The following is a 27,188-nucleotide window of genomic DNA, read 5'->3' as shown; positions in this document are numbered from 1 at the left end:
GATATGTAGGTGCGGTGATTCGTAGCTTGTTCCTGTTGATCTGACTGAAATCAAGCTTCGTAAAACGACGCGTCAAATCTCGCTTAATGCCGAGAAAGTCTAGACTTTTTACTTTCTGCCGAAAGTAAACAACCCAAGGCCCAGGCGAAGCCGCATGGTACAATCGTGTGCGGACATCTTTTGGAGGACTATCGCCCCCCATAGTCTCTGCCTCCATTCTCACCTCGCAAGGTGGAAGGACAATTAATTCTTATGCTAACTTAGAACTAATAGCAAATTAGAAAAAAATGTAAAAAAAAAACTAAATTAATTTATTATAATCAATCCCACTCTGTATCAGAGATATGGGAGAACAATAAAACAATGCCTTCCACTTATCTGCGCTGCTGCTGTAGGTAGCAGCAGAAACAATAGCCTGCTTCACCGGCGTCGCCAGAAGCAGCTACTTCACTCGCCGACAGTGATCGCCTTGGATCCGTAGGTAGGCACCACACAATAAACTCGCACTACCGCACAAAATCCGCGATGAGACACAGCACACACGTCTGGCTCGTTCGAACTATCGGCACGGAATGATTACGTAAGATTATGAAAACATCGCGTCTTATCAAAAATATGAAATTACTGAAATGCAACACTTTTCCGGGTGTTGCAATATTCAAAGCAGGTGGGTAGTGCACATCTAATAAAGAGTCTCTATAATTGCTTTTTGGTACCATCTTATCTAATTTGCATTTTTTTTCTAATTCGTTTTATTTGTCCAAGTTATTTTATTGTCTTGTCAAATTGATCAAATAGTTTAATTATTTTAATTTGATTAATCCAAGGTAGTTTAGGAGTTCTAGCCTGCCAGTAAAATGCGCGCACGACAAGGCTTAACTATGCTGAAGGTGGCTGGGTTCGATGGTATGGTCCTAAACAATATTTGTAAAACAGTCCAGGAGTTTATTGTATGCTTTGCCTTAATACACATTTTGTTGGGTTCTTATGCAAAATTGCAAGAAAATTTGTCAAACGCTCGATTTACCTAGTTAGACTACCTTCATATTGATTGAAGGCAGGAGAAATCCCGTTCGAATTATGCACATATACATACGTACTAATTTTATCCAATGGCGGTGGTTGATTCCTAGAAGTTATGCTTAGCTTCATTCTGCTCAAAATCTTTAGTATTGTCGGTCGTCAGCACTTATACATAGATAATGTGGGTGACATACGTGGATTGAAAAAACCTTTGAAAGAAATAAGTGCCCAGAACAGGTATACGCCGGGTGACGCCAAACGAATCAACGGAACATAAAAACATATTAATTTGATTTAATCGTTTTATTTTATTCCACGAACTTGGATTTTGAAGCCTTGCTTATTGTAATATCGTAAACTTATATAATATCAAATCTTTTTTTGTAATATCGCGAGCTCAGGGCGGTGGTGCGGTGATGGCAGCTTCAGGGCAGTTGGGATTGGGTTTTAATATTTATTAAAATGTTTATAATATGATTTTGATTATTTGTATACTTCCCTCCCCTCGGATATGTGATTTTTCCTCCGCGTCAATTTTTTCCAACTATTGGATTTCCACTTTCGGCTGGTTACTATTTAATAATATGCATAACAATTCATTCGAAATGTCACCAAAACTCAGTGGAAGAGCCGAGAAGCATTCCTGAAAGGCTCCGAAGAGCGTTGCTAAGAGTGAAGGAAGAACATAAAGTAGGAAGAAAAGCTGCAACATTTACGTCTTCACGGTTCTGAAGCAGGTTCTCCCAGACTCCGGTGATCGTCGAAAGTTATGGGCATTATAATGAACTTCGTCAACGACATCTTCGAACGAATTGCAGCTGAGGATTCCTGTTTTTAGCAGTACAACAAACACTACAAGATTGCCTCTCGCGAAATACAAACCGATGCTCGTCTTCTGCGGCTGGAATTGTCGACCAAACATGCCGTTTCTGAGGGTATCAAGCTCCGTGGCTTAGTATACCAGCACCACGTAGTGATTCTATGGATATGGGGAGTAAGTCAATTGTGTAAATCATAGGTAATTCAATTACATGAAGGTGAGTACAATTTCACTTAATTTTACTTAATTTATGAATAAATGTGTCGTCGCCTGTTCTCAATGAACCAAATAAACAATATATACTGAATTTAAGACTAAACTGTTTAATTGGTATAAATGGTTCAAGTAGAAGTGAATTATTTTCAATAACTTCCAATAACAAATATTTCATACATCTCAACCAAATTATAAAGACATGTCATACGGAGATGTTTTGATTGGCAATAGTCACAATACTAAATTCCATCTTGAGACCTAGAACATACGAATATCTTCATGATTGTTTCTGTTGAATAAAAAGTTTTAAATTATGAATACTATTTAAAATATTTTTTTTTTTAAATAAAATTATAATTTCAACCAGACTTTCTGAAGATTGCGGAATTGTTTCTTTATTAATAACATGCTCCAATATAAATAATAATAAAATGGGTCATTTTGGTTCAATTTATGTTGTTTTTGTGTAGTGTACATAAAGGATATATCGGATATATGCTTTCCATGGCTATCATGTGTGCTAACTGAAATATATAATTTTGTACTATTTCTTTGTTTTTAACAGTACCGTTTTGACTCGAAGTCCGGACACCTAAGCACTGCTGAATTTTCAGTTAAATATTTCAAACGGAATTAAGTACTTGACACTGAGTGATAACACACCCTGTCAAGATTAACTTATCATATTTGCTGTAGTGTACTGAAAATGACATTTTGTATGCACGAAATAGCTAATATAATCGAAAACATTGAACATCGCTTGCTTCGAAATCCGGACACAGTATAAGGGATGCTTCAAATGCCGGACAATTTTGCTTCGAATTTCCGGACACTTCGAGTTTGGCTCAAATAGCTAATTTAATCCGTTCAAAGACAACTAGGATATAGCATTCATATTTCTCTATTAATATAAATCCGTAATATGAGGTTTCTATACAGATTTGTATGGAAATCTGGCATCCCTCGTTGTGTGTACCATCCGAAGTTTCTGCTTCGAGAATGCCCTAGTCACCAAAAACAGGATTTGAAACCAAGCGGGAGCATATAACTGCAATATACAACATTGGGAATCTAATAATTTCATACAATCTCCCCCCTCCCCTCTCCTCTTCCAAGGTAGAACGCTTTTTTGACATTTGACGTGTCTGTGGTACCGTAACTGTGGGTAATGAATATTTTCTTCAAAACTACCTCTCAAATTCAACGTGGATAAGCTGCAATAGATCATGAGAATCATTAGATACCAATTTTTTGTAATCAATAATACCAGAAATAAATATGATAGGAGCAACTGTGCCGATTTCCATCTCACTGAATATATATTCATCTCATCGCGAAACAAAGAAATACCGCACCAAATTCGTAAATTCTTTTTGTCAACCTGCGTGCAAAATCACAAAAATAAGAAATAAATCAGGGGCCCTCCTTAGCCGTGCGGTAAGACGCGCGCCTACAAAGCAAGACCATGCTGAGGGTGGCTGGGTTCGATTTTCGGTGCCGGTCTAGGCAATTTTTGGATTGGAAATTGTCTCGACTTCCCTGGGCATAAAAGTATCATCGTGCTAGCCACATGATATACGAATGCAAAAATGGTTACCTGGCTTAGAAACCTCGCAGACAATAACTGTGGAAGTGCTTAATGAACACTAAGCTGCGAGGCGGCTCTGTCCCAGTGTGGGGATGTAATGCCAATAAGAAGAAGAAGAAGAAGAAATAAATCAAAAACCTTTTAGTTTTTTTTGTTTTAGATGGGATGAACATCTGAGAATTAAAATTATGGATTATCTTATCATTGTTAAGATATACTTCGAAATATAGACATTAGTAGTATTTATGTGTCTTTTGAAATCCGTTTCAATTTGCTTTTAGAAATCAAGGATTGAAAGGAGCGATTGAAAAAAAGAATTCATGCGGATTGATAAATCCGGGCGTATCCGAGAAAAGTTGAGTTTATTTTTATTAGACGGGTGTCGTTCAAAACGTGCCTTTTAGAACAATTCTGCTAAAAAAGCTAGTTTTACGAACTTGTTTTTTTCTACAAAAGCATGAATGTTTAAAAATATACTTTGAATACCTTTCACAATATACTATATACCTTTCACTAGAAACTGGAGGCTAGTTTTGCTACTTGTATGCAATTAATAAAGTGATACCATTTTCAATATGTGTATAGGTATATATCGATGTGTATAGGTATATGACCCCAGGCTGAGTGCAAGCAATGTTCCATTTGGGGTGTAGCAACTCAAATCTAATGAAATTGTAACTATGCTTGCTCATTACGAATCATTTGATTTCAATTAACTTAACTGATCAACAGCTATTTGACATCATTTCAGCATGTCCGGAAATCGAAGCAATGTAAAAACTTGCCTCGAAGTCCGGACATACAGAAAATGTAATAAAAATTATAAAGCTATGAATTCCCAAGCAATTTCTCTAATTCATGACAAAGAGTGCTATCATACTATGTAAATAAATTACTAATACCCCTTGCAAATGATAGAATATAGAAAATATGAGCTTAGTTTTTCTAGTGTTGAGTCTTAAGCTGCATTCTAAGAAAAACGAAATTCACCGTTGATTATGACATGCCTTCAACTTTTACCTTTAATTTTCAAGTTTTTCCCATAGATCACGGATTACTTACATTTGTTACAATGGTTTCAAGTCTAAGAATCGTTCCCTGCATTGATAAGCCAAGAAATACTGGTTAAGATGGTAAATAAAGACAAATAACAATTGAAGTGTCCGGCTTTCGAAGCGTCCGGCAATTCGATGCAAAACGGTAGTATCTAACAAAATTATTATTTTTTCAGGAATATCACAATAATAAAAAATGACATTTTAGTTTCCAGCTCTCAATTATTCCAATATAAAAATAATAGCAAATAACAAATAATAGTTTGGCAGGTTCATTATAAAAAAATATTACTTAGGCCGATACAAATATTTGAAAACAATTATGTCAACAAAAAAAATCGGATAATTTTGAGGATTTTCAAAATATTTTTAACAAATCCAAGGAGTTTTATGATTTTTTTCATTTTAATATTAATTATTTATTACTTCCCCTTGATGTTTCGGAGACCAGTACAACATAATTTAAATTAAATATTTGTAACGGCCTTATTCAAATTTAATAAAATTTAGTTTTTAGTATACCTTCTATTATATTTTCTATCGACAATTATTTTTCATTCTATTATAAAACCCTTTTACAAATCATATCATTATTCGATCCTGGATGACTCAAGTTTTGTTTTTGTTTCTGCGTAGAGTAGTTCATCCAACACAAGTAACTTCAAAGATATATTCCAGTCCCGGTAGATAGGGATGACTTCCATGGAATTCTTACTTCGTCGGTGTTCTTACTTTTAAATTGCGATCATCACATCGATGTTTTTATTTTACTAATGACAAATTTAATTACTTATATTTACAATTAAATTATAGTAGCTACTCGCATGAAGAAATTCCATAACAACTTGATTTCAAATTTTCAGCTTTCAAACGTATTTGTAATGAAAAAATGATATGTAGAATAAGGAACAATGAGTTTTCCATCATTCATGTATACTATATAGTTTTCTATTTTTTATATTATATAAATAAATATTATAATAATCCTGGGCCAATCGCTTCCAGTCGCCCGAACATTGAGCGCCCTCAGGTCCCCTTCAAATGCAAAAAGCCATCGAGTACGCGGGCTTCCACGAAGCCGTACACCAATAGCGGTATTATTCAACCGAAATACCACCGTATTAATTTGTGCTTACTGGAAGTAGTTATTATAACCTAAATTTGCCATGAAATTTATGTTTCAGAGTAAAGTATTGGAGCACAGTAGCTTTCCAGGATTATCTGCCAAATCACTATTTCATATATTCTCTACATACATGCCTATATTTCCCTTACAATATTACTGATTTGACTTTAAATGTAAATTTCATATGATGGGGTTGGGAGGGTGCATCAGGGCATCAATGAAGTTACAACTGGACAATGAAGTGGTAGCCAATCGGAGTCGAGGAAGGAGAGTATTAGTCGTTCGCGTCTATTACTTTTATCTCCAACAGTTGTTAACCAGTTGACGCGCCCTTCTTCAAACAAACCATCCCGTGGAAAGCTTGATAAGTATTGCAAATTTCATTATTCTTTTTGTTGGATCATTTTGCTGGAAGGAGATTCTCATTTCCCCGTGGGTTTCGTGTAAGTGTCTCTGCTTACAGGTCCACCACCCCCATTTTTGGCCCTTCATACAGCAATTTGTTGAATTCAAAATGATATTGAAATTTGACCTTACTGTCAAGTGGAACCGCATGCAGAGCAAGACTCTAGCCAGGATGGTGGCTTACTACATACATACATACATACATACTTCCCTCCCCTCGGATATGTGATCTTGATGCGATGGGTGGGCTTACGCCATTAGCACTGAGATGGCAACCAAAGACATATCCTGTCGTGGTGGTATCACATGTTGACTATTTTTGTTTGGTGCCGCGTCACATATCTGGCATTGACGCACTGATTTTACGCATGTGCATGTGATCCAACGGACATCGTGTCTTGGAGCCTTGAATGGTAGTGCAGTCAGGCAGAAGTCTTTTTCATCAGTGATAATGATGTGGGATCTCTTCTTTTCGGCAATACTTTTCTGATGCGTTTCCTGTGACGATGAGTCGTAGCCACGCTTATATTTAGCTAGCTAGGCATGTATTGATAAACATTGTATTCAAGACATTAGTAGGGAATTGATTCAACAAACGCATACTTCATACCTTCTAACCATAAAGACAAGAATGACATCGTACAGATCAAGCTGTATGATTAAGAATGAGATAATGGTACAGAACATCTATTAAAGCTGTAAATATGGGCCAATTCAACAGTGTCTTAATGGACGACTGGAAAACTGCTTCAAAAGTTATTAACCTGTCATTGTTTCCGTCTCAGTTTCTACGATGAATCATTGGGCAACATGTTCCCTGTGCGTCGAAAAAACTGCATCGGTCGATTTTGAGCGCGTACAATGACAATAGACGTCTAAATAGCATAAAAATGACCAAATAATTTCACTCCGACTAGAAAATGACAAAAATGACTTTAAACTATTACGATGTTAGTTAACATGAGACCTCTCTAACTATTTATGAACGAAATTCCCTCTGATTCAGTTGCAACAACGTCTTCTTGGACGACATGTTCCGTATACGGCTGGCAAACTGCTATATTTTATTAACTCTATTTCAAACGATATCCCGTTGAATAAACCACAAAATGGACAACAAGTTGGAGGCGGACATCCTAAAAGCTGAGTATAGCCTTAATTATAGCTATCAGTACACTGTTTGTCAGACTGTCAGACCATATCGATTTCTAATCAGTTTGATAGATATTCGGATAAACTTGACAAATATTTGTCATTATGACAAACAGTGGACTGCGGGCTTATGATATGCTATGACAGGCACTTAACTCTTTCTAAACCAGAATGTTGTAAATAAGCACAATCAATAATTTAAGTAACTATCCAATCTTAAATTTATTTCTTTTGAAATTTGATACCTACCAATGAATTAGAAAGAGTTAGTGCAACAATCAACAGTCACTGGTGTGATTTGCCAAAAGCTGCATGTAGTAGATTATTACATTTCACATTCACACAAGATTTTGTCTTATCCGTATACTATTTAGTAGATTGCATGATGTCATCGAAGACTGGTGGGGCATTGCGACCTACCAGTCCAAGGTGATTAAGGCTGTGCTGACAGGTTTCAGGACAGGTCCTACTCTGAGCTCCAAAGATAGACGTGTTGCCTAGTGTTAAGACCTTGCATATTGGCCGAGGCCCTGGGATACGTTGATAATAATAGCATACGCACTAAGTTTATCCAATTCATCCGATGTATCTCGTCCGAATGGCTCAAATTGCCCGATATTCCTGATTTATTCGATTATAAAATCACTCGATTATACAATTTTCTCAATTTGCCTGGTTTGATATAGGTTGATTTATTGACATTCCTAATTTTCAGCGAAAAATGAAGACCTGGACTTCTGCATGACCTAATTGGGTAAACGTTCCAAACTACGGAAAACCCCCAATGCTTCTGCTACACCCATTAGCGCTGATGCGAAAGAAAATTCTATGGAGAGAAATCAGTCCTCACAGTAAAGCCCTTTTGAATGCTCTTGATTGATTTGATCTGTCGGATTTACTGCCACCGCAATCATCATGCTATATAGATGGGACGCAAGACAGACCACTTGATGTCTCACATACTCATTCGCTGATAAATTATACGACACCAGCTGGTACAACCTAAGGGAAAACAAGCCCAATCGGAAGTGTGAGTACATCGAATCACTTACCGCCAATCAACATCATTATGATGCTGAAGATTTTCTCGCTGATTGTGGTGGCCGATACATTTCCAAATCCAACAGACGTCAAACTGGTGAACGTGAAGTAGAGCGATGTTATGTACGCCTCGCCGTGTGTTATGTTCGTCACGGGAATTTTCAACCGCTCGGCTAACGTGTGAATCCAACCTGAGGATACGGAAGCGAAGAGAACACAAGCGGGATGGGGGAATTAGTTTAGTTGTTGAATCATAAAATATGTATTAATTGTTACGTGGTGAGAACACTTCAGCACGCTCCAATGCAAGGTGATACACATTATACTGAGTCTATTTGAATTATGCAACGCTATGTTTGTTCTATTGTTCTACAATCAAAATACCATTATTAGATTCGAATGCTAAACTAAAACAGATTGTGGGAGATTATTTGAAAAGCTTTGCTCTATAGATGCGAGTGCAAGACGCTGCGGAAAACTATGCGAGGGTATGTTTTTATGTTACCGACAAGTGCGATAGAAAATAAATAATTGTTTTAAGGTTCCCCTAACTATACGCGACGCGATTCTATCGCTTGGCGACTGCGATTTTGTCACCGTTGGCATGGAAGCGTTAATGGAAAATTACCTGAAGCTACCCAACGATAGAATCGCGGCGACTAGTTATCGCGGGAATTCTTGTTCTATTCCATGGAATTTAATGAGTCCTTTCCACTTGATGACTTTTCAGTGAAAACATGGTCATCGCATATATTACATATGATGACAACAAATAGGGTAAAATGCCTAATAGTGGACCCCCTAGTAGCGACATTTTGCTCTTTTTGTCATAAGGAGTAGAAATTTTCAACATAATAATTCTGCTTGACATCTAATACCAAGTTCTGCATCTCCTCTTCACGATACATACATAAAACACTCAAATACACGACGTTATTCGTTGAAATTAACATTTTAAAGTCTGACTGAGTTCGCCCTATAGTAGGCCCCCTGAGGGTCCATAATAGAAATTAGCTTCCCTATAGTCGACACTTCATTTGATTTTTATGTTCCGTTTCGAGACGTTCTTCTTCCCTATTATGGACCCCCCAAAATATTCCTATAATGGACACTCTCGTGTTTATTTTTTTATAGAACTGTAAAAAATCATTTAATTTTACTTTCCATAGCATTTCCAATGCATTTAATCAAATCATAGGACTGTAAGGTAGGTTCTCCCGATGGAATTTCATAGCAAAATGTTTACATTGTGCAGTAATAATGCAAAAATGGCTGGAGGGTCCACTATTGGTTGGGGGTCCACTATTGGGCACTTTACCCTAATACAAACTGCTGAAAAACTGTTCGTTTCACAAATTCTGAAGTTTCAAAAAAACGCAATAAAATAGCCATCATAGTTTAAAATGATGTCGCAAAATCTTATAGTTGATGCATAAGTTTTAGATTGCTAATGGCGCTTAAAATCTTGTGGTCAACGTGTTTAGTTCAGGACGGTAGGGCAGAACAGTCCAAAATGCACCCCTTAAGCTTTTTCGAAGTTTTCGCCAATACAAACAAGAATGCGTGTATGGGACCCCTACTGCCGTAATCTGACAAAGTGACGTATGCGCCAAATTACAACATGCATGTTTTCTATTTTTCTGTTAAAGTGCTCGATGAGTACTGCTCGTTAACACCATTTTTGGAAAATGACGTATACGTCACTTTTTCAGATTACGACAGCTTAACTATCAATTGTTGTGTTCATTCGCATAATAGATCATTTTTTGTGTGATCGCATTGGGTTTTCTCCCAACTCGTCCCTTATTGTATTTGGACAGTTTGCCAGCTTTCCCCGTCAAATTTGCAAACTTTTTAAAAATATAAACACAACTAACCTAAAGACGAATCAATTAGTGAGAAAATTTTGCTAACACAGCTCAACAAGATATTGTCCCTAACACCAAATAATGTGTCCCTAGTAGATTTTTGCTCGCTGAATCCGAATCTGACTTCAGATTTTCTCTAACACGTCGAGATTTTGAGATATATCTCAATAAATGTCGTAAAATCAATGATTTTGAGCATTTCAGAAAAGCCATCGTTAACCCTAAAGAAAGAATTACTAGTCAATCAAGGTCCAAAATGGATCACAAACATCTAATCTTTCGAAATGCGGTGCATTTTGAACAAGTTAAACATAATAAGCGTGATTTATCTACAATTTTAGTGAGTGAAAGTTATTTAAAAATATGTTTTATGCAAGCCTTTTTCGAAGACTTGTGTACAAGCCTGGTAATTATCTGTGAACGGTTTTGAGAGGAAAGTAAAAAGAATTCTATATAATAGCTTGTCCAAGCAAAAAAATAATATGTTTTCATTGAAGTAAGTTCTATTGAATGTAAATATGATATTGTATTTCCTCTTACGCGATAAATTTTCAATAATTGCTCAAGTGATAGGTGTATTTACTGTTAATTGAAGCTTCTTTATTATGTTCATTCGAATAAAGCAAGTACGAGAACTGTACGCAGTTCTATATATTTTGATTATTCCTGCTATTTATGATCATTCCAATATTCCTATGATAGAAATTTGGACGGAAAATTATCAATTAGCAAAATCAATCAACGAATCGATAAGTTGCATTCGATCGTTCTTGTATATGATTGCATACAAGCTGAAGCGACGTTGACGGCTACGCAACAGAAACCGGAAAACGTCAACAACCTACTCGTGCGTGGGGGACTTTTTATTTGATTTGCGTTGAAAATGCTGAATGGATGTGGCAATAATCCCAATGCAATTTCTTTTATCTATGGTCAGTTTATAACAGTAAAACGGAAAAATGTTCACTAGTTTTATCAAGCTTTGTTATGTGCTAAGACGCAAAGTAATGCGCCAGAAAAAAAAACACTTGGGCTCCGCTCCACTTGTGTGCTGTTCAACATGTTACAGTTACCAGAGCATATGGTTCAATGATCCGCCAATTCTGCACTCTGATATTTCTCTAATTTAACAAAACAACGGCATGAATGAGAAAATTTACGATGTAGTTACAAAATGTTTAAGTTTCAACTTATTTTCCGAGTGCTGGAATGTATTTTTTTAGTCAATGTGGAATGTGGCTTGAATGCTCTTGTAGGGGATCTAGTAGAGGATTTGAATTTGTTCAAATTGCAATCCGATCTGTTTCCTTGTTGATTAAAAGAAAGGAACTTTCTGGATCATCATTTTCGCACTATATGCTAGCACAACACAATTGCAACAAGATAACGGATTACGTGTGGTTATTGGAAGTTGATCGATCGAAAAAAAACAACATTTTAGGAGGAGGAGAAATGTTGAGCATAAAACGAAACAAAAGTATATTTTATTAAAAGTCGAATGAAACATATACCTATTTACAAACTGACTAGTATCTCTATACTTCATTCAACATTTTCATATCCCAGTTCCTCCGGCCGCATGTTGTTGAATTTTTGATGGCTTCGAACTGGTGCTGATGGCGTTTGCATGCACGTTTTTGAAACGGACTTGCATGGAATGTTTTTAAATCAAATTCACTGAACCTAAATTCAAGGAAAACCGAATAGAAAACAATTGTAACGTGCAAATCTGATGAAAATTCATTAGATCAGGTGTGCTTATACCGTTTCGGGTATTGATTGACATAAAATTATGTTTATATGCTTCATGAAAGTCCTTCAAAAAATGCCAATTTCTTCAAATTAGCGGTATTAATCTAGCTATATCTCAAAATTTGGACGTGTTAGAGCATATCTGAGGGCAGATTCGGATTCAGTGAGCCAAAATCTAATGAAGACATATCAATTGGTTCTGAGGACCAGCAAAAAGTTAAATTTTGTTCCCCTGTGTCGGTTCATGCATTCGTTATATTGCCTCAAAGGAAATGCGAACCTATTTTTTATAGGTATATAGAGAAAATAAACGCAAAAGCAATACCTATACAAATTTTATCATACATGAATTCGGCGTTCATCTCAAATTTAATTGATTAAGAGTTTCACAACCAGAGCACACTTATCGTACATCTTCACGTTTGACATTTCACACAAGCGCAGTGCTTTCCATGGACAACATCGGATTAAGCTTAATTTCCAAAACCTTCGACTCTAGAAGGTGGCTGAGCAATGAAGTTGTTTTAGCTGTTTGTCTATAGTGTGGCTATGATGTGCTATGAGTCTAACGAATGGAAACCCACTCGTCGTTTCCAGAATTGAATTCGATGTATACCTTTATCCACGGTGCCAAACTCAAGTTTAATTAAATCCACTTGAATCTTCAAATCACGGCATCATTAACGAGCAAGCAAATCAATGCAGTGTAAACGAATGAAAGGCAGTGCTAGCTGATATTTTGGCTTTGGTGGAGAAAAACATGTTTTCCCAAAATTTCATGATAATTCTATATATGAAAATAAGGTCTGTACTTACAGGATCACGTAAAACTGAATGAATAAAATTACTAATTACAATTACAAATTATATGCTGTTTCACTGAGACTTATATTTAAGGTGCCAATGGAATGTATGGGAAAAATTTTGTCATCGAATTTCAAAAAACAACATTGCTCACAAGTTTCATTAACCCAAAATATGAACCCATGCAAACTTTGAGCTCAATCGGACATGATTTAGGGGTGCCTAAAATTCATCAAAGTTTTGAAATTTTTACCCATGAAAATTTTCCAAAGGGAGGAACAAAGGAAAAGTCGAAAATCGAATTTTTGTTTTTGGTGCCAAATTACTTAGAAATGCATAAAATTATTTTAAAAAAATTGAGAAAAAACGATTTTTTCTCTTAGAACATTGTTGGGACTTATCCTCCTGTGCAAGATTTGAGATAAATCGGACATACTCTCTCATGAATGCCACGCACGGGAGGTTTTAGAATTGTTGTGAAGTTTTAACATAGTAACATGGTAGAAAGAGGAACACAGAAAGAACTTAGATTAAGATGCATAGTATGGAATGGGATGGTATCAGGCCATTAGCCCAAAGGTGTTTAGGACGAATGGTCATTTAGGCGTACGGGCATTAGGCCGAATGATAAGTTGGAAGTGAGAAGTCAGTTCTTCCTTCTTCCTTCGTCCTTCTTCCCACTAGAGATTTCCTTTTTCCTTTTCTTCGATTTCTTTCTTTCTGCTTCTTTCTTTCTTCACTTTCCTTCCTTTTTCCTTCGCCTTTCGTCCTTCTTCCTACTTGAGATTTCTTCTATCCTTCTTCTTCTTTCTTTATTATTTCTTGTTCACACATAAAGAACAAAGATTGAGTTACAAGGTAGGAAAGGGATGGTATCAGGCAATTAGGCCAAATGCCTTTAGGACGAATTGTCATTTAGGCCGCATGGTCATTAGTTCAAACGAGAAGTTGAAATTGAGAAGTCAGTTCTTCTTTCTTCCTTCTTCCTTCGCACTTCTTCCTATTTGAGTCTTCCTTTTCTCGTTTTCTTTTTTTCTGCTTTCTTCCTTAATACTCCACCCTTCTTTCTTCTTCTTTCTTTCTTCTACCTTCCTCTTCTTTCTTTCTTCTACCTTCCTCTTATTTCCTTCCATCTTCCTTACTCTTCCTTCCTTTCTTTCTTTCTTCTTTCTTTGTTTGTTCTTATTTCTTTCTTCGTTCTTCTTTCTTTCTTCGTGCTTCTTTGCTCCTTCTTCTTTCTTTCTTCTTGTTAATTAGTTCTTTCTTGATCTTGTTAATTAGTTCTTCTTCCTTCTCTCTTCTTTCTTCGTCCTTCATCCTTCTTCCATCTTCCTTCTTCTTTTTGCTTCCTCCTTTCTCTTTCTCCTTTATCCTTTCTTCTGTCTTCATTCATTTTTCCCCTTTGTACTGCCTGCTTTCTTCTCTCTTCTGCGTTCTTTAAGTCGACCCATTGCACTACTCGGCGTGCGCTAAAGCCACAAGTACGTAAGTGTCATGATTTGCATAATGGTTTGATCTGACCAATCTTCCGAAAGAAACCCTTTGTCGCCATGCAACCTTCAGGCAACATTCCAGCCAGGAAGGCAGTCACGTTTCTGCAGCGAGTAATTACAGAAGGCCCCCCTTTTTCAATCGGAACGACCACAAGCGAAGTTTTGTGATAGGCGATTGATTCTAACAAAATAAAAAAAATCAAATTTGCCACGTTTTCAATATTGTTCATTTTGATATCGCCACGGAAAAAATATATTTGTGTTCAGTAGATAATGAATCTGCTGTTACAGCCCAAAAGAACGTTGTTGCTTAATACGGGAGTGAAACAAAAAGGAACAGTAGTGTCTAAAATGTTCTTAAAGGTTCGGCACAACAGCTTAGACATAAAGGGCGTACCATTTAAAACCCACAAACTCTCACATTACTATAACTTTTGTTCCGTTGAGTATTAATTATAATTAATAAAAATGTTCATAGTGAGCAAGACAACCAGATTCCAGGAAACCTGTATGTGACTTTCAGCGATAAGCATAATTTCCGGACACAGATGTCAAAGTTCGCTAAGAAGTTCTTAATTTGACAAACGATTTGTACTTGCGGAATGCGGAGTCTTACACCTTTTGTTACCGCAAGCACTACGAATGGACAAGTTTATTTCTTCTTCTTCTTCTTCATTCTGGGAGGCAAGTTTTACTTGCCAGGAATAAGGGCCAGTTGCCAAGACTATATGCCCTGTTGCTTGTCTTCGGTCGCCTGACCACAGCTAAGGGTTCTTATAAATCCAAAGCTGCATCCTTTACAAAATCCAAGATTTTCTGATATTTGTTTACACTGTTCGTTTTAAATATTTCTATCAGGTTGTTGTATTGTTGTAATGAGTATCTTACGCGTACGTTCCGGTATTTTTCACAGTGCAGAATTAGGTGTTCTGCTGTTTCAATCTGATTGCATGTTACGCAGGTTGGGTTGTCTATAAATTTCATTTTGTGTCTCCAGACTTTTGACCAGTCATGACCGGCCATCAGTCGATTTAGTAATCGAACTTGTTTCCCGTCTATAGCTTTAGACCAACAAACCATGGTTTCGATCTGAAATCTGATTGAATTTGGAAGAATTTTTGTCCCTTTTCAATAGCATAGTCCTTGTACCATTCGTCGATTTTCAGTGACTTTCGGCGTTTCAGTATACAGTATACATCCTTGTATGATATTATATTATCTAGTATTGGCTGATCGTTCGTAATACCTTCTTTTGCCAGTTGATCTGCGATCTCGTTACCATTCATTCCTATGTGGCTCGGTATCCACTGCATCGAAACTCTCGCTTGGTCTCTCGCTGCTTCCAGAAGTTCGCAATCCGATCGCGAGTCCGTGTATATTACAGAACCCGTCAATTGTTATAATTAGAAATAATTTCCATAGCTATTTTAATTGCTGCAAGCTCTGCTCCTGTGATGCTAATTTCATTAGCAAGTCGAACGGAGACTCTTTTATTTGATCCTTCAATAAAAACTCCAACTCCACATAAATGCCCTGTCTTTGAGGCGTCCGTGAAGACTCTTCTGCGTCCTTTGTAGGTGCCGAACTAGTTGTTTTAGGTGTTTTGGGTTCGTGTTTCCTTTGGATTTGACTAGTCCATCCAATGTCGGTCGGATTATTACATCCGGGTACTTCACGCAGTTCTTCCTGATTGTCATTATAGCATCGAATACTTCAAAGTGGTTAAGAAAAACTGTTTCCATGTAACTTATCTTTTCGTGTCCGATCTGTTATCTATGGTTTTTCCGATTAGCTGTTCTCCCACCGCCGTTCTTTGTGCGATGTTACGTGCGATCTCTTTTCCTGTTATATATTCCTGGCTTATTGGCATGGATTGTAAGCCAAATATTGGTAACAGAGTATTTAAGGGAGTACTTTTGGTACATCCTGTGGCTTTTCGTAGACTCTGATTGTTGATAATAGTGTGTCTCCCAAAATTTAAAGATCTATCTAGTGCCATGCCCAGATAGTCATGTGACCTAACAGTGTCTATGTTTGTTCCATCTATCTTATAGTCCAGTGTTTTATTACTGGCTTGGAATAGTATGGATTTAGTTTTTGCTGAGTTTATTGACAAGTTGAGCTTCGCTGCTGATTCTACGAAATGGTCGAGATATAGTCTTGTCCGATTATTCGCAGCCTTTCTACTATTTTCGCTGTGACTATGATGTCGAAGTCGTCGGCATATTGCACCAACTCTACGTCATCGATCTGGATTTCATGCAAAGGAGCAGTATATACGTTGAAGAGAGTGGGGGATAGAACATCCCCTTGTGGAAGACTTTCACTGACGACTCTTACAAGTTTTTCCTTATTTGTATGAAAAATTATTTTTCTATTAGTTAGACAATTTGGGATCCAGCAAATAAACTCTAGTGGTATTCTTTTTTCGGACAATATTTATTTCAAAGTATCTACTTTTACGTTGCAAAAAGAGTTACTTAGATCCACAAAAAATATGCTCGTTAAGTTTTCTTCCCTTTTATTAGCCATTATTTTGTTGACCACATACGTCATACAAGTGTTCGTGGATAGTCCTTTTCTAAAACCGAACGATCTTGTGGGGAGAACATTGCCTGCTTCCAAGGCTTCTTTTAACTTTTCCAATACGGCTGTATTCACAACTTTGGTACAAGTTGGAACCAGTGAAATCGGACGTTTACCTTTCAGTTTACTTTGATCCTTCCCTGCTTTAGGTTTTGCGACCACCTTTATCGTTTTCAGCGAATCTCCAGGGAAACTCCTACGCAATTGTCCGTTAAAATCTTTCAATAGTTGCTGTACCTGTAACACCGGATTGCAGCTGTTTCATCATTCCCTAGTAATTTTATCCACGCCAGGTCGGTTGTTCGGTTGTTTTATCCCCGACTATCCGATTCCATTTATTTTGATCAAGTATACCATAACTTGCAAATGATCCACCGAAGTCAATCATGTCCACAGGGCTCTTCTTCTTCTTCTTCTTCTTATTGGCATTACATCCCCACACTGGGACAGAGCCGCCTCGCAGCTTAGTGTTCATTTAGCACTTCCATAGTTATTAACTGCGCGGTTTCTAAGCTAAGTTACCATTTTTGCATTCGTAGGTATATCATGAGGCCAACACGATGATACTTTTATGCCCAGGGAAGTCGAGACAATTTCCAATCCGAAAACTGCCTAGACCGGCACTGGGAATCGAACCCAGCCACCCTCAGCATGGTCTTGCTTTGTAGCCGCGCGTCATGCCGCACGGCTAAGGAGGGCCCCATGTCCACAGGGCTGTTCCTGTTCTTCCACTTCTGTGGATCACCAGTACTCAGGCGTTTTAGTATCCTGTTGTTTGCTGTTTTTATAGATCTTCTTCATTTCTTCGGTTAATTCCTCCCATGAGTGTATTTTGTCATTTCCTAGCATTGCGAGTTTTGAGTTTATTTTTTTCCTGTTATAAATCCATTTTTCTTCCTTCGACTGCTTTTCTCTATCAGTGATTTGTATTGCCATACAATTTCCAATCAAACTCTCCATACAAATTACTGGTGCACAACGATACATCTATTGCTGTACTCTTTTTGTTTAGTTGTATTGGCACAAATGTTTTTTGTCCGTCGTTAAGAATTAGCAGGTCATATTGGTTTACCAGCTCTACGAAAATGTGCCCCTTTCTATCGCTGCAATCGTTCCCCCACGTCACGTGGTGCGCGTTCCAATCTCCGCCGATGATTACGTTTTTGAAATCCTTGAGAGCCTCGAACACTTTGATTGCGTCTTCTTCAAAATCCTGACTCGTTGCTGCTGGTGTGATGTAAACCGCTGCCACTACGAGCTCCTTACTCGGAATGGCAACTACTACCGCTTGTGTGTATTCCGTAAGGTTCTCAATTAGATCTCTATTGTAGTTGAAACCGTTTTTCTGATAGATCGCTGTTTTTCCATAGTTGTCTCTCCTTGATTGTAAAACGTTATGGTATCCGGAAATCCTGTATCGAGCCGTCTTCTCGTACAATTCCTGAGACCACGTTTCTGTTAATATTGCTACTGAATATTTTTCTCCGACCAACACTCTTTGTAATTCTTCTTTATGTTTACTTAAACTTTGGATATTACACTGTATTATTTTTATATTTCCTTCCACTGTTGCTTTTTGTTTGTTTTCGTTTTCACTGGTTGATCTCATTTTCACTTTTTACTTCTTTTTGTCACTTTATATAATCGTTTGATTTAGTTTAAAATGTTTTTGCACTGCTTTTTTCTCTTTTTCTTTTATTTCACTGCTTAAGTTTCCATCATTGACCAGCTCCGAATAGAAGCTTATTGCTTTGTGTTGGTATTTGTTTGTTACACTTGATTCAATCATCTTGTTGGCTTCCTGTTGCATTTTGTTCTTCCATCTCTCCATCTCGTGTACTTTGTATGGATTTTGTAATGCTACTCCATCCATATGTGTCCCACTCGACGATTCTAATTGTGCTACATTTTCTGGTAACTCCGCGTTCGTTGATCGCTTCCGTTTGTTTTGAGTTTTTTTTTCTTTTTTTCAGCGTACAGCTTTACCGCCGGTGTAATAGGTACGCTTGGTTTGTTTGTTTGCTGCCATTCCGACTGCAGGTTGCTGCCTTCTGCTAGTGTTTCCGCGAGTGTAGGCATATCTTGAAGTGAGTTCAGAGGTTCAAAGATGTTATTCGAGGTGAAGGACACCATCTCTCTTGCTTCGACGTACGTGTAGTTTTTCTTCGCCATTATCGATTTTATTTGTTCCTGTCGCATTCGCTCTGGGCAGTCCAAGCTGCCGGTGGGGTGTGTTTTTTGCAGTGTAGACACTTGTTGCGTTCTTGGCAATTGTCATATTTCTCGTCATCGTGACGATCACCACACGTCTGACATCTCCTGAAACTCTTACAATTTTCTGCTTTGTGATTGTATCTTAAACACTTGCCACAGAAAACCACCTTCTGCACGAACGGTAGTACTTTGGTCTGACAACAGAATAGTCGTACCCTATCCGGCAGTCTTTTTGACCGAAATGTAACGGATACTCTGTTCGACGGTATTTTCTCCCCATTAACATAGCGGTTCAGCCTGTAAACCTCCAGAACGGGTGTCTCACTTTCCAGGTCCATGAATATTTCTTCCGTGGAGATATCTGTCGGGATTCCTGTGATGACTCCTGATATGCTAACAACGTGTTTTGGAATGTACGCTGTGTACATGCCGTTCTCGTTGTTAATATCTTCGATGATAGTGTTTGCTCTGATGTAACTGTTGAAGATTACCATTGATTTTGTTACGTGTAATCTGCTTCATGTCGATTATGTGGTTCTTGTACTTTTGCGCCGCACGTAGCTTCGATCATAGTGAAAACTTGTTTCTTCTTCCTGCTTGTGCTCCTCCTCTCATTTCGAAGTTCACCCGATATGGCGCTTCATCACTAATTGCGTATTCGAACTTCATTCGTTGTTTGGCTCCATTTTTTATTCTTGCAGCGTCACCTCCGGGATCCGGAGGATCCCCAGTCAACATGTTTATGCCTATTACTATTGATATAGGTCATCATATACACATATGATATTATGTATATAATGCACCGAATCGCTATATACCTACTAAAGTGGAGGCCATATACGGGCTAAATAACGACTTTCTCGAGTTTTCATAAACATTTATACGACTTAGTGAATATTTGGAAAAATAAATGGTAACAACCCTGTCTCGAACATTTGACCTCTGGAACTAAAGGCTGATGCTCTACCCTTGCGCTACTCAGCAACTCTTGAAAAGCAGCAAAATTTTGACAATCATAATCTAGATGGCGATTTATTATTGACAAGAGCTTCAGTGTACGATATGAACTACATTGATACGATTCGGATGCCTTGTTGTTGTGCGTACAAATGTGGCTTGAATCGTATATGATAACAACTTATGATTATCCTGATAATGTTCGTACGTAACAACGATTGCGCATCATTCCAAACGATTCAATCCACGTATAAACGATTATGAAATGTCAACATCAGTCTTTCATCGTGTTTACAACTCAATTGCATTTTAGTTGTTTGATAAATTGTTAGTGCAGTGCAATATGAGCGATACTGGTTGGCAGTGAAAAGTACACCGGCAATAATAGGAATTTTGGCAGATCGGATGGAGTGAAGTAAGTAATTTTGAAATTAATTTATTCGGTAAGGTTCAGTGGCTCAGTGCTCAACGCGCAGAAGGTGGAAGCTATATACGTACAATGTACATCGGTATATGATTTGCATGACAATATTTGTATACATAAACGATATTTCCGATTTGATCCGATAAAACTGATATTGTTTATATAGGTTTATGACTTCCATAAACGCAATCGTAAATATTGCTTACACTGGTATCATATACAATAAAATTCATATTTTAGCCATCTTTATAAGCAGTCATATACGAATGTGAAAGAAAACAGCAATATATGCGATACAATTTATCATTTCATATACGATATGTGGTTTACTGGGTCTTCTTTCCCCTCCATAACCTCACTTCACTTTTTTCACCAATATGGCGTCCGGTTTTAATTGCACGCGGGTTAAACCTTTCACTAAATTATTACACCGCACTGGTTTTTCTTTTGCACTACTATTTTATTCTTCTCACTATCCGATTTAATACGAAAAATTTGATTTTGATTTATCGAACCGCAATTTTTTCAACCAACAATAACGGTAACTACCACTGCGCTTGAAAGTCACTTTCCGAATGATAAGTTTATTTGAAAAGTATCTCCAAAAGCGACTCCTCCCTCTTCAGAAAGACTCATGACGGTCCGACGGTCTTTTTAAAGCCAAAGTTGGCGCATTAGAATATAAGGGGTCGTTCAATAAAAACGTCACAGGTTTTAGGGGGAGGGAGTATAAGATTTTGTGACAGTATGTATACTAGGTATAAAAAAGCGTGATAGAGGGGGGAAAGGGTCGGATCGGATCGAAACTCGATTTTTTATAATGAATTTGTGTGAGTGTGGATTTAAACGAACACCCTTTACGTTTTATTGATTCGCTCTAGTTTAGTGTCAATAAAAATCAATCAAGTGATCCCGTAGTGAATTTCAACTTCAGCAAATGTTCTTCCTTTCCCATTCCCATTACAAATAGCCCAAATTTGACATAATATTGTTTGTTCATTGATGAAATTGAAGTCAACTGTTCTGTCAGCAATAATGAGAAAGCGATCTTCCACTGCCACAAAAGGAGGTCTTATGTGCGTTCTGGTTCTCTCATCTCGTCCTCTTTAAAAATATTTAAAAGGCTTGTGTAGAAGACACGACCGCCCGACGCGACGTAAACTACGTTTAAAAAAATGGGTATATTCAATTTTGAAATGTAATCAGTCTACCATAGCACAAGTGCGGTCAGACTATCAAATGTTGATATCAACTAATAACGTCGTGGATTTGAGTGTTTTGGGTATATAATAATCAGCAAAGATGCAGAACTTGTTATTAGATACTGTGCTTTATTAGATACTATACTATAGGGGGTCCACTATTGGGTATTTTACCTTATATCATGTCATACCAATTTTCCATACTTCTACTTTTATCTAGGGGCAGCACTGATGAAGGAAGTACTCCTATTTATACTTCATGCATAATTCAATAATACAATAATAATTCAATAATTTTTACTAGGTATGGAAGAATAGAATTTTCCAATAGTTCAGCGTTGAAAATCAATAGTTCCAATGAAACTGGCAAATTGCTGAAGAGTTTCCGGATCGATTGATTAGATAAACTCGAAAATCCATCGATAGTTAAAGACGCTAGTAGCATTTGAAATCTCTCCTAATTTCGTGACGGTCTCGAATTTGGAAATTTCCGTTTTACACCTTGTATCCGAGTCTTCCCCTTAGACGTAGTTTACGTAAAAATACTAGATACTAGAAAAGCACGTGGTTCTAGGATGGTAATTCGGAAAAAATAGACTTCCATTAGGCAAATAAGACTTGTAAATCGGGTACTATGATCCGGGTTAACAAAAAAAACCTAATTAATAAATGAGTGAGATATTTTGCGCACATACACACGCACAGACATCACCTCAATTCATCGAGCTAAGTCGATCGGTATATAATACTATGGAGTTTTCAGAACTCGGTCCCAGCGAAAGTGGTACATGTCACATTGAGTAAATTTTACAGCACGCAAATAGAAATTGATAAAAATGGTTTATCTACAACTTTTTCTAACAACGGTTCATCAAAAATATGTATCAAGGAAGGCGAGTTCGGTGGTCTAGTGGTTACCGTTTTTGACTCAGAAGCCGGAGGTCGTGGGTTTATTTCCAGGCTCTTATTTTTCCTACTTTGTATTTCAATCTTAGTTCATTCTGTTTCACGTTCTATTAAAACGATATGTACCTCATACGCTCCCTTCCCATTCCCCAGCATTCACCACGACGTGTCCAGGATGGATCTCGACTTTTGGAGAGCGCCTTGCTGGCATATAAAAGATAGTGATAAGTCCCAAATAAATATCTGTGGTAACGGATGGAAGTGATGCTATTTTCATACAATAGTCTAGGCTTGTACCAGCTATAAACTTTAAAAATCCAAAATATTTATTAAGAAACTAGTAAACCCGGCAGACATTGTCCTGCATAGTAGGTGAAAATGCACACTGTGAACTGCCTATGCAAAATTCTCATACGAATCTTTATTTTAGTTTTTCACGATTTACTCAACTTTACTTATGATTTTTACATGAGAAAATAGCATATAAGCCCGTTGGAAAGTATAACGAACGTAGCTGCTGAAGGAATGAAGAAAATCCATCCAGCCGTTTCCAAGTTATGCTGATACGAATACAGACCATTTCATTTTTATTATATACAGAAGAAGATACACTGATCCCACATACATGGGTCGCTTTGTAACAATAATTAGTCAATCCATTTTGCATGTTGATATTAGTGTGTGACCCATGATTGTGGGGTCAGTGTAGATAAGACAAGAAGAAGAAATAGTATACATGTGAATGTAAAAGGCCTCCAACTACTCCGAAGACGATTCTTGGTCCTGTGCTGGAATGGATCTGCACAAATGAAAATTATTTAATTTTGCGTATAAATGAATGTGCAGCTGTTCAAATTATTCACAAATCATGTACTGCCGCTAATCGCAAGTCAGACTTATCTGTATATGGATGCCATATCCAGATAAGTCTGACTTGCGGTTAGCGGCAGTGTATCTATAGAGCAAAATATCATGATAAAAAGCCGCTTGGTGGGGTTTAGTAGAACCCCGATCACATATGTTATAAATTCATACCGTGCTAAGCATAAGCATATTAATCTTACAATACATATCTACCACAAAAGAAGAAATTTATCCTTCATAAAATATTCACAAAAAAGTTTTGTTATTGAAACGAAAGAAAAGGGAAATGTTTGTTTTAACCTTTTTAATTACAATCAGTATATTTTCCAAACTTTTACATGCCCTTCAGTGCAGTTAGAAGCCGGTTCTGTCAACGAGCGTCACGAGAAAAAAATGTTTGCTCAAGTGCTTACGGCCATGGAACCGTATTTTTGTTCTCGTTTTCCTTTTCAGCTGCATCGCACCTTCGAGCAATTTATTTATCCATGCAATTACGGCGAACGCGCGGAAATTAAATAAACCGTTTAACATATCGATTTGAGCTAGGATTTCAGCCACTTATCTCGGAAAGAAGACCCATTAAATACACAACAAGGAACAACAATCGATGTACGAGCGATTTCACTTACCAATGTCCCAGTCTTGGTCATTAACGAGTCTTTCTTTCTCTGCTATCACATACCAAATGCAAGCCAACCAATGTGCAACTAAAGAGAAGCATAGCATCAACAGCGTTAAAATCATAGCCGTGTATTGCGAATATCTATCCATCTTTTGAAGCAATCGTGCCAGCCTTAATAATCGTGTTAATTTGACTAAATGAATGTGAGATTCCTGTGCGTGAAGTTCATAATGGAATAAACATGGGAAAATGCGCGGAAAAGGAAGAGAAAAAAACCTAATTAGTATCATTGCTTCGAGCGAGGCTAATATCAGTGTTGGTGAAGGGTGGACTAAGTATTACGCAAAGGATCTTCGTATCAGTTACTAAGTATGTAGTGTATGGTACGTGAAATGCAATCAACTAAGAATGGTGTGACTTTCTCTCTCGACCGATGTTTATGTGTGTAGGCAAATCTGCATAATTGAATCTTCAAATCTAGAGACAAGACAAGGATTATAATTGGGTTATCTCTTACCTCCCCACTAATTACGTTACTAGCGTAGAGATGATCAAACGGCAGGGCGGCGAACAGGTCAACCATGAACCACCCTCGTAGATAGTTAACTGCTATACTTTTAGAATTTGATACAACCTCACCCTTCCTGGAAACGTACGTTGTGCGAAAATTTACTAGAATATCTGAAACGACATTGAGAACGGATCAAATAATTAGCTGTGCAGGTATTGGGGCCATGCTCGGGAAACGTGATGCGGTTGAGTTTGCAATTTAATTAACCTAAATCGGTTCAATCGCTGGCTGTTTAGCATTCAGAACAAACATTGCAATGTGTGGAAATTAGTTTGCATGTGGTATTGACATTCCTGTAAATAGAAAAAAAAAACAAAAGTTCAGAAGCTAAATGACAATTACCTAGTAGAGTCAGAGCCCAAAAATTTATATTTGATTCAATATAAAGGCTTCCTAGTAAATTTGATAACAAATGTAGGATTATAAGCATTGTTTTCTTTGCTCAATGTACCATCAATGGGACAGCTCTGGATGCATTCTGAAATTGCTAGGCGAAAAGTTTTAAAGAGCAAGAAACATTAAACTGTCGTAATCTGAGAAAGTGAAGTAAGCGCCAAATTACAACATGCATGTTTTCTATTTTTCTGTTAAAGAGCTCGACGAGTACTATTCTGCCCATGATTTCATAATTGACGTAACAACCATTGCACTTTCGCATGTATTTCAAATAATTTAAAGACAAACATCGCCAATTTGAAGCATTTCAATCCGTGAGCAGTCAAGTGAGGCTTGGGACAAGCAACGTATCGATGTTTTAGCGGTTGAATTGCCTTAGTAAACGCGTAATAAGATAAATTCGCTGAAATTTCAAATGGTTGATACGTCAACTATGAAATCATGTGCAGCATTCGTTAACACCATTTTTGGAAAATTGCGTAAACGTCACTTTTTCAGATTACGGCAGTAAAGTTCAGTTTAACGTTATGGAGACATCTTCGTGTAGGTCATCAGCCATCGCGTAGCAAGTCGTCTGGAGTTTGTGAACGAGATCTCTCCATTGTTGTGGGCGATAACGTGACACTTTGCAGTTAATAACTTTGGAAGTAATCAATGAACACTAAACGGCAAGCCTGATGTCCCACTTGTGGATTGCGTTGCCTGTAAGAAAGAGGTCGATTGAAAGTGTAATGCCAAACATTTGCTAAGGGGAAGAGCTGCTAACTAAAAGACGTCCCAAGTAACATTCTAAGTTTTATAACGCTCTGGAAGACCATAATTTACTCTTCAAGAGTGTTATAAAAGCGGCATAAAACCAAAATGTTACTAGGGGTTTTGCCTCATGAGTTTTCCGGCAATAGAATAACACCGTTTTATGATTTTTTTATTATGAGATATTCTACAATTTTAAGACGGCATCAGCTAGCTGTTTACCATTCATTTATTTATCATTTATCAAATCCATCTGAATTGTTTTAGTTTGTGCCTTGTTTAACTGTTGCATGAGAAATAAATAGCTATGAAAATCATTACAACTAAGACACTAATCGCGGAACCCTTCTTAGCCGTGCGGTAAGACGTGCGGCTATAAAGCAAGACCATGCTGAGGGTGGCTGGGTTCGATTCCCGGTGCCGGTCTAGGCAATTTTCGGATTGGAAATTGTCTCGACTTCCCTGGGCATAAAAGTATTATGTTAGCCTCATGATATACAAATGCAAAAATGGTAACTTGACTTAGAAACCTTGCAGTTAATAACTGTGGAAGTGCTTAATGAAACGCTGCAGAGGCGGCTTTATCCCAGTGTGGGTATGTAATGCCAATATGAAGAAGAACATATCAAATCGATACATTTACAATTTGATTCAATGTAAAGAATTTTTATAATTAACATCAGTCAAATAAGCTGCGTTGTGAATTCTTTTATTACGTGTTCCATTTTCCCTAATGCGCTCAGAATAAGCGGTAATCTGCTAAAGGCTAATGTCATGTCATTTGAAAAATTGACTAAACATTTCATATCATCTGAAATATCGCTTCGCATGAAAATGTCGGAGACGTATCTTTAATATGCCGCTTTTCCATGATCACTATTGTCTGAGCGCATACGGTCGAGAAAATTGATTCTCTACAAGAAATTACGGTAATTTAACATATTAATCATATCAATGCTGATATATTCAACTAAGTGCTTAAACGCAATATTTGATTTTCAGGAATCTGTTTCATTCGGAGATTTGTAACATTCGGGAAAAATGTATTCGGAGAAATTGCATTCGAGGAACGGTCACATAGATAGACAGATCGAGTGGAATTCCGTGAGGATTTCATACAAGGTGATAATTCTGCCGTGATTGCGACTAAGAATTCAGAATCCAGCAATAAAATTAGCCATCAGTTTTTAATTAATTTTGGATTGATTTTGAAGATTCTTGAATTTGGGATGCCCATGATTGATGGAATGAATTTGAATAACCCATGTAACAGCGACTGAATTTTATTTACTAGTTTGATGGAGGGCTTTGCATCATAGAATCATAAACAATACAAAACAAAATCTATTC

General features: G+C 37.3%; 1 protein-coding gene across 3 annotated transcripts in view; it reads right to left on the bottom strand.

Moving 5' to 3' along the window:
• LOC134211658 (potassium voltage-gated channel subfamily H member 8) overlaps positions 1-27,188 on the bottom strand; it is a 159,460-nt gene that overhangs the window by 24,115 nt on the left and 108,157 nt on the right. For all 3 annotated transcript variants that reach the window (XM_062688762.1, XM_062688761.1, XM_062688760.1), the window contains exons 8-10: positions 24,636-24,799; positions 24,126-24,330; positions 8,438-8,617 (exon numbers count right to left, since the gene is read on the bottom strand). In XM_062688762.1, coding sequence (XP_062544746.1) covers positions 8,438-8,617; positions 24,126-24,330; positions 24,636-24,799 — 549 coding nt within the window. The remainder of the gene's footprint in view (positions 1-8,437; positions 8,618-24,125; positions 24,331-24,635; positions 24,800-27,188) is intronic.

Source organism: Armigeres subalbatus, chromosome 2 (assembly GCF_024139115.2).
Source record: "Armigeres subalbatus isolate Guangzhou_Male chromosome 2, GZ_Asu_2, whole genome shotgun sequence".
Classification (NCBI taxonomy): Eukaryota; Metazoa; Arthropoda; class Insecta; order Diptera; family Culicidae; genus Armigeres; species Armigeres subalbatus.
This window is presented reverse-complemented; position numbering and strand designations above follow the sequence as displayed.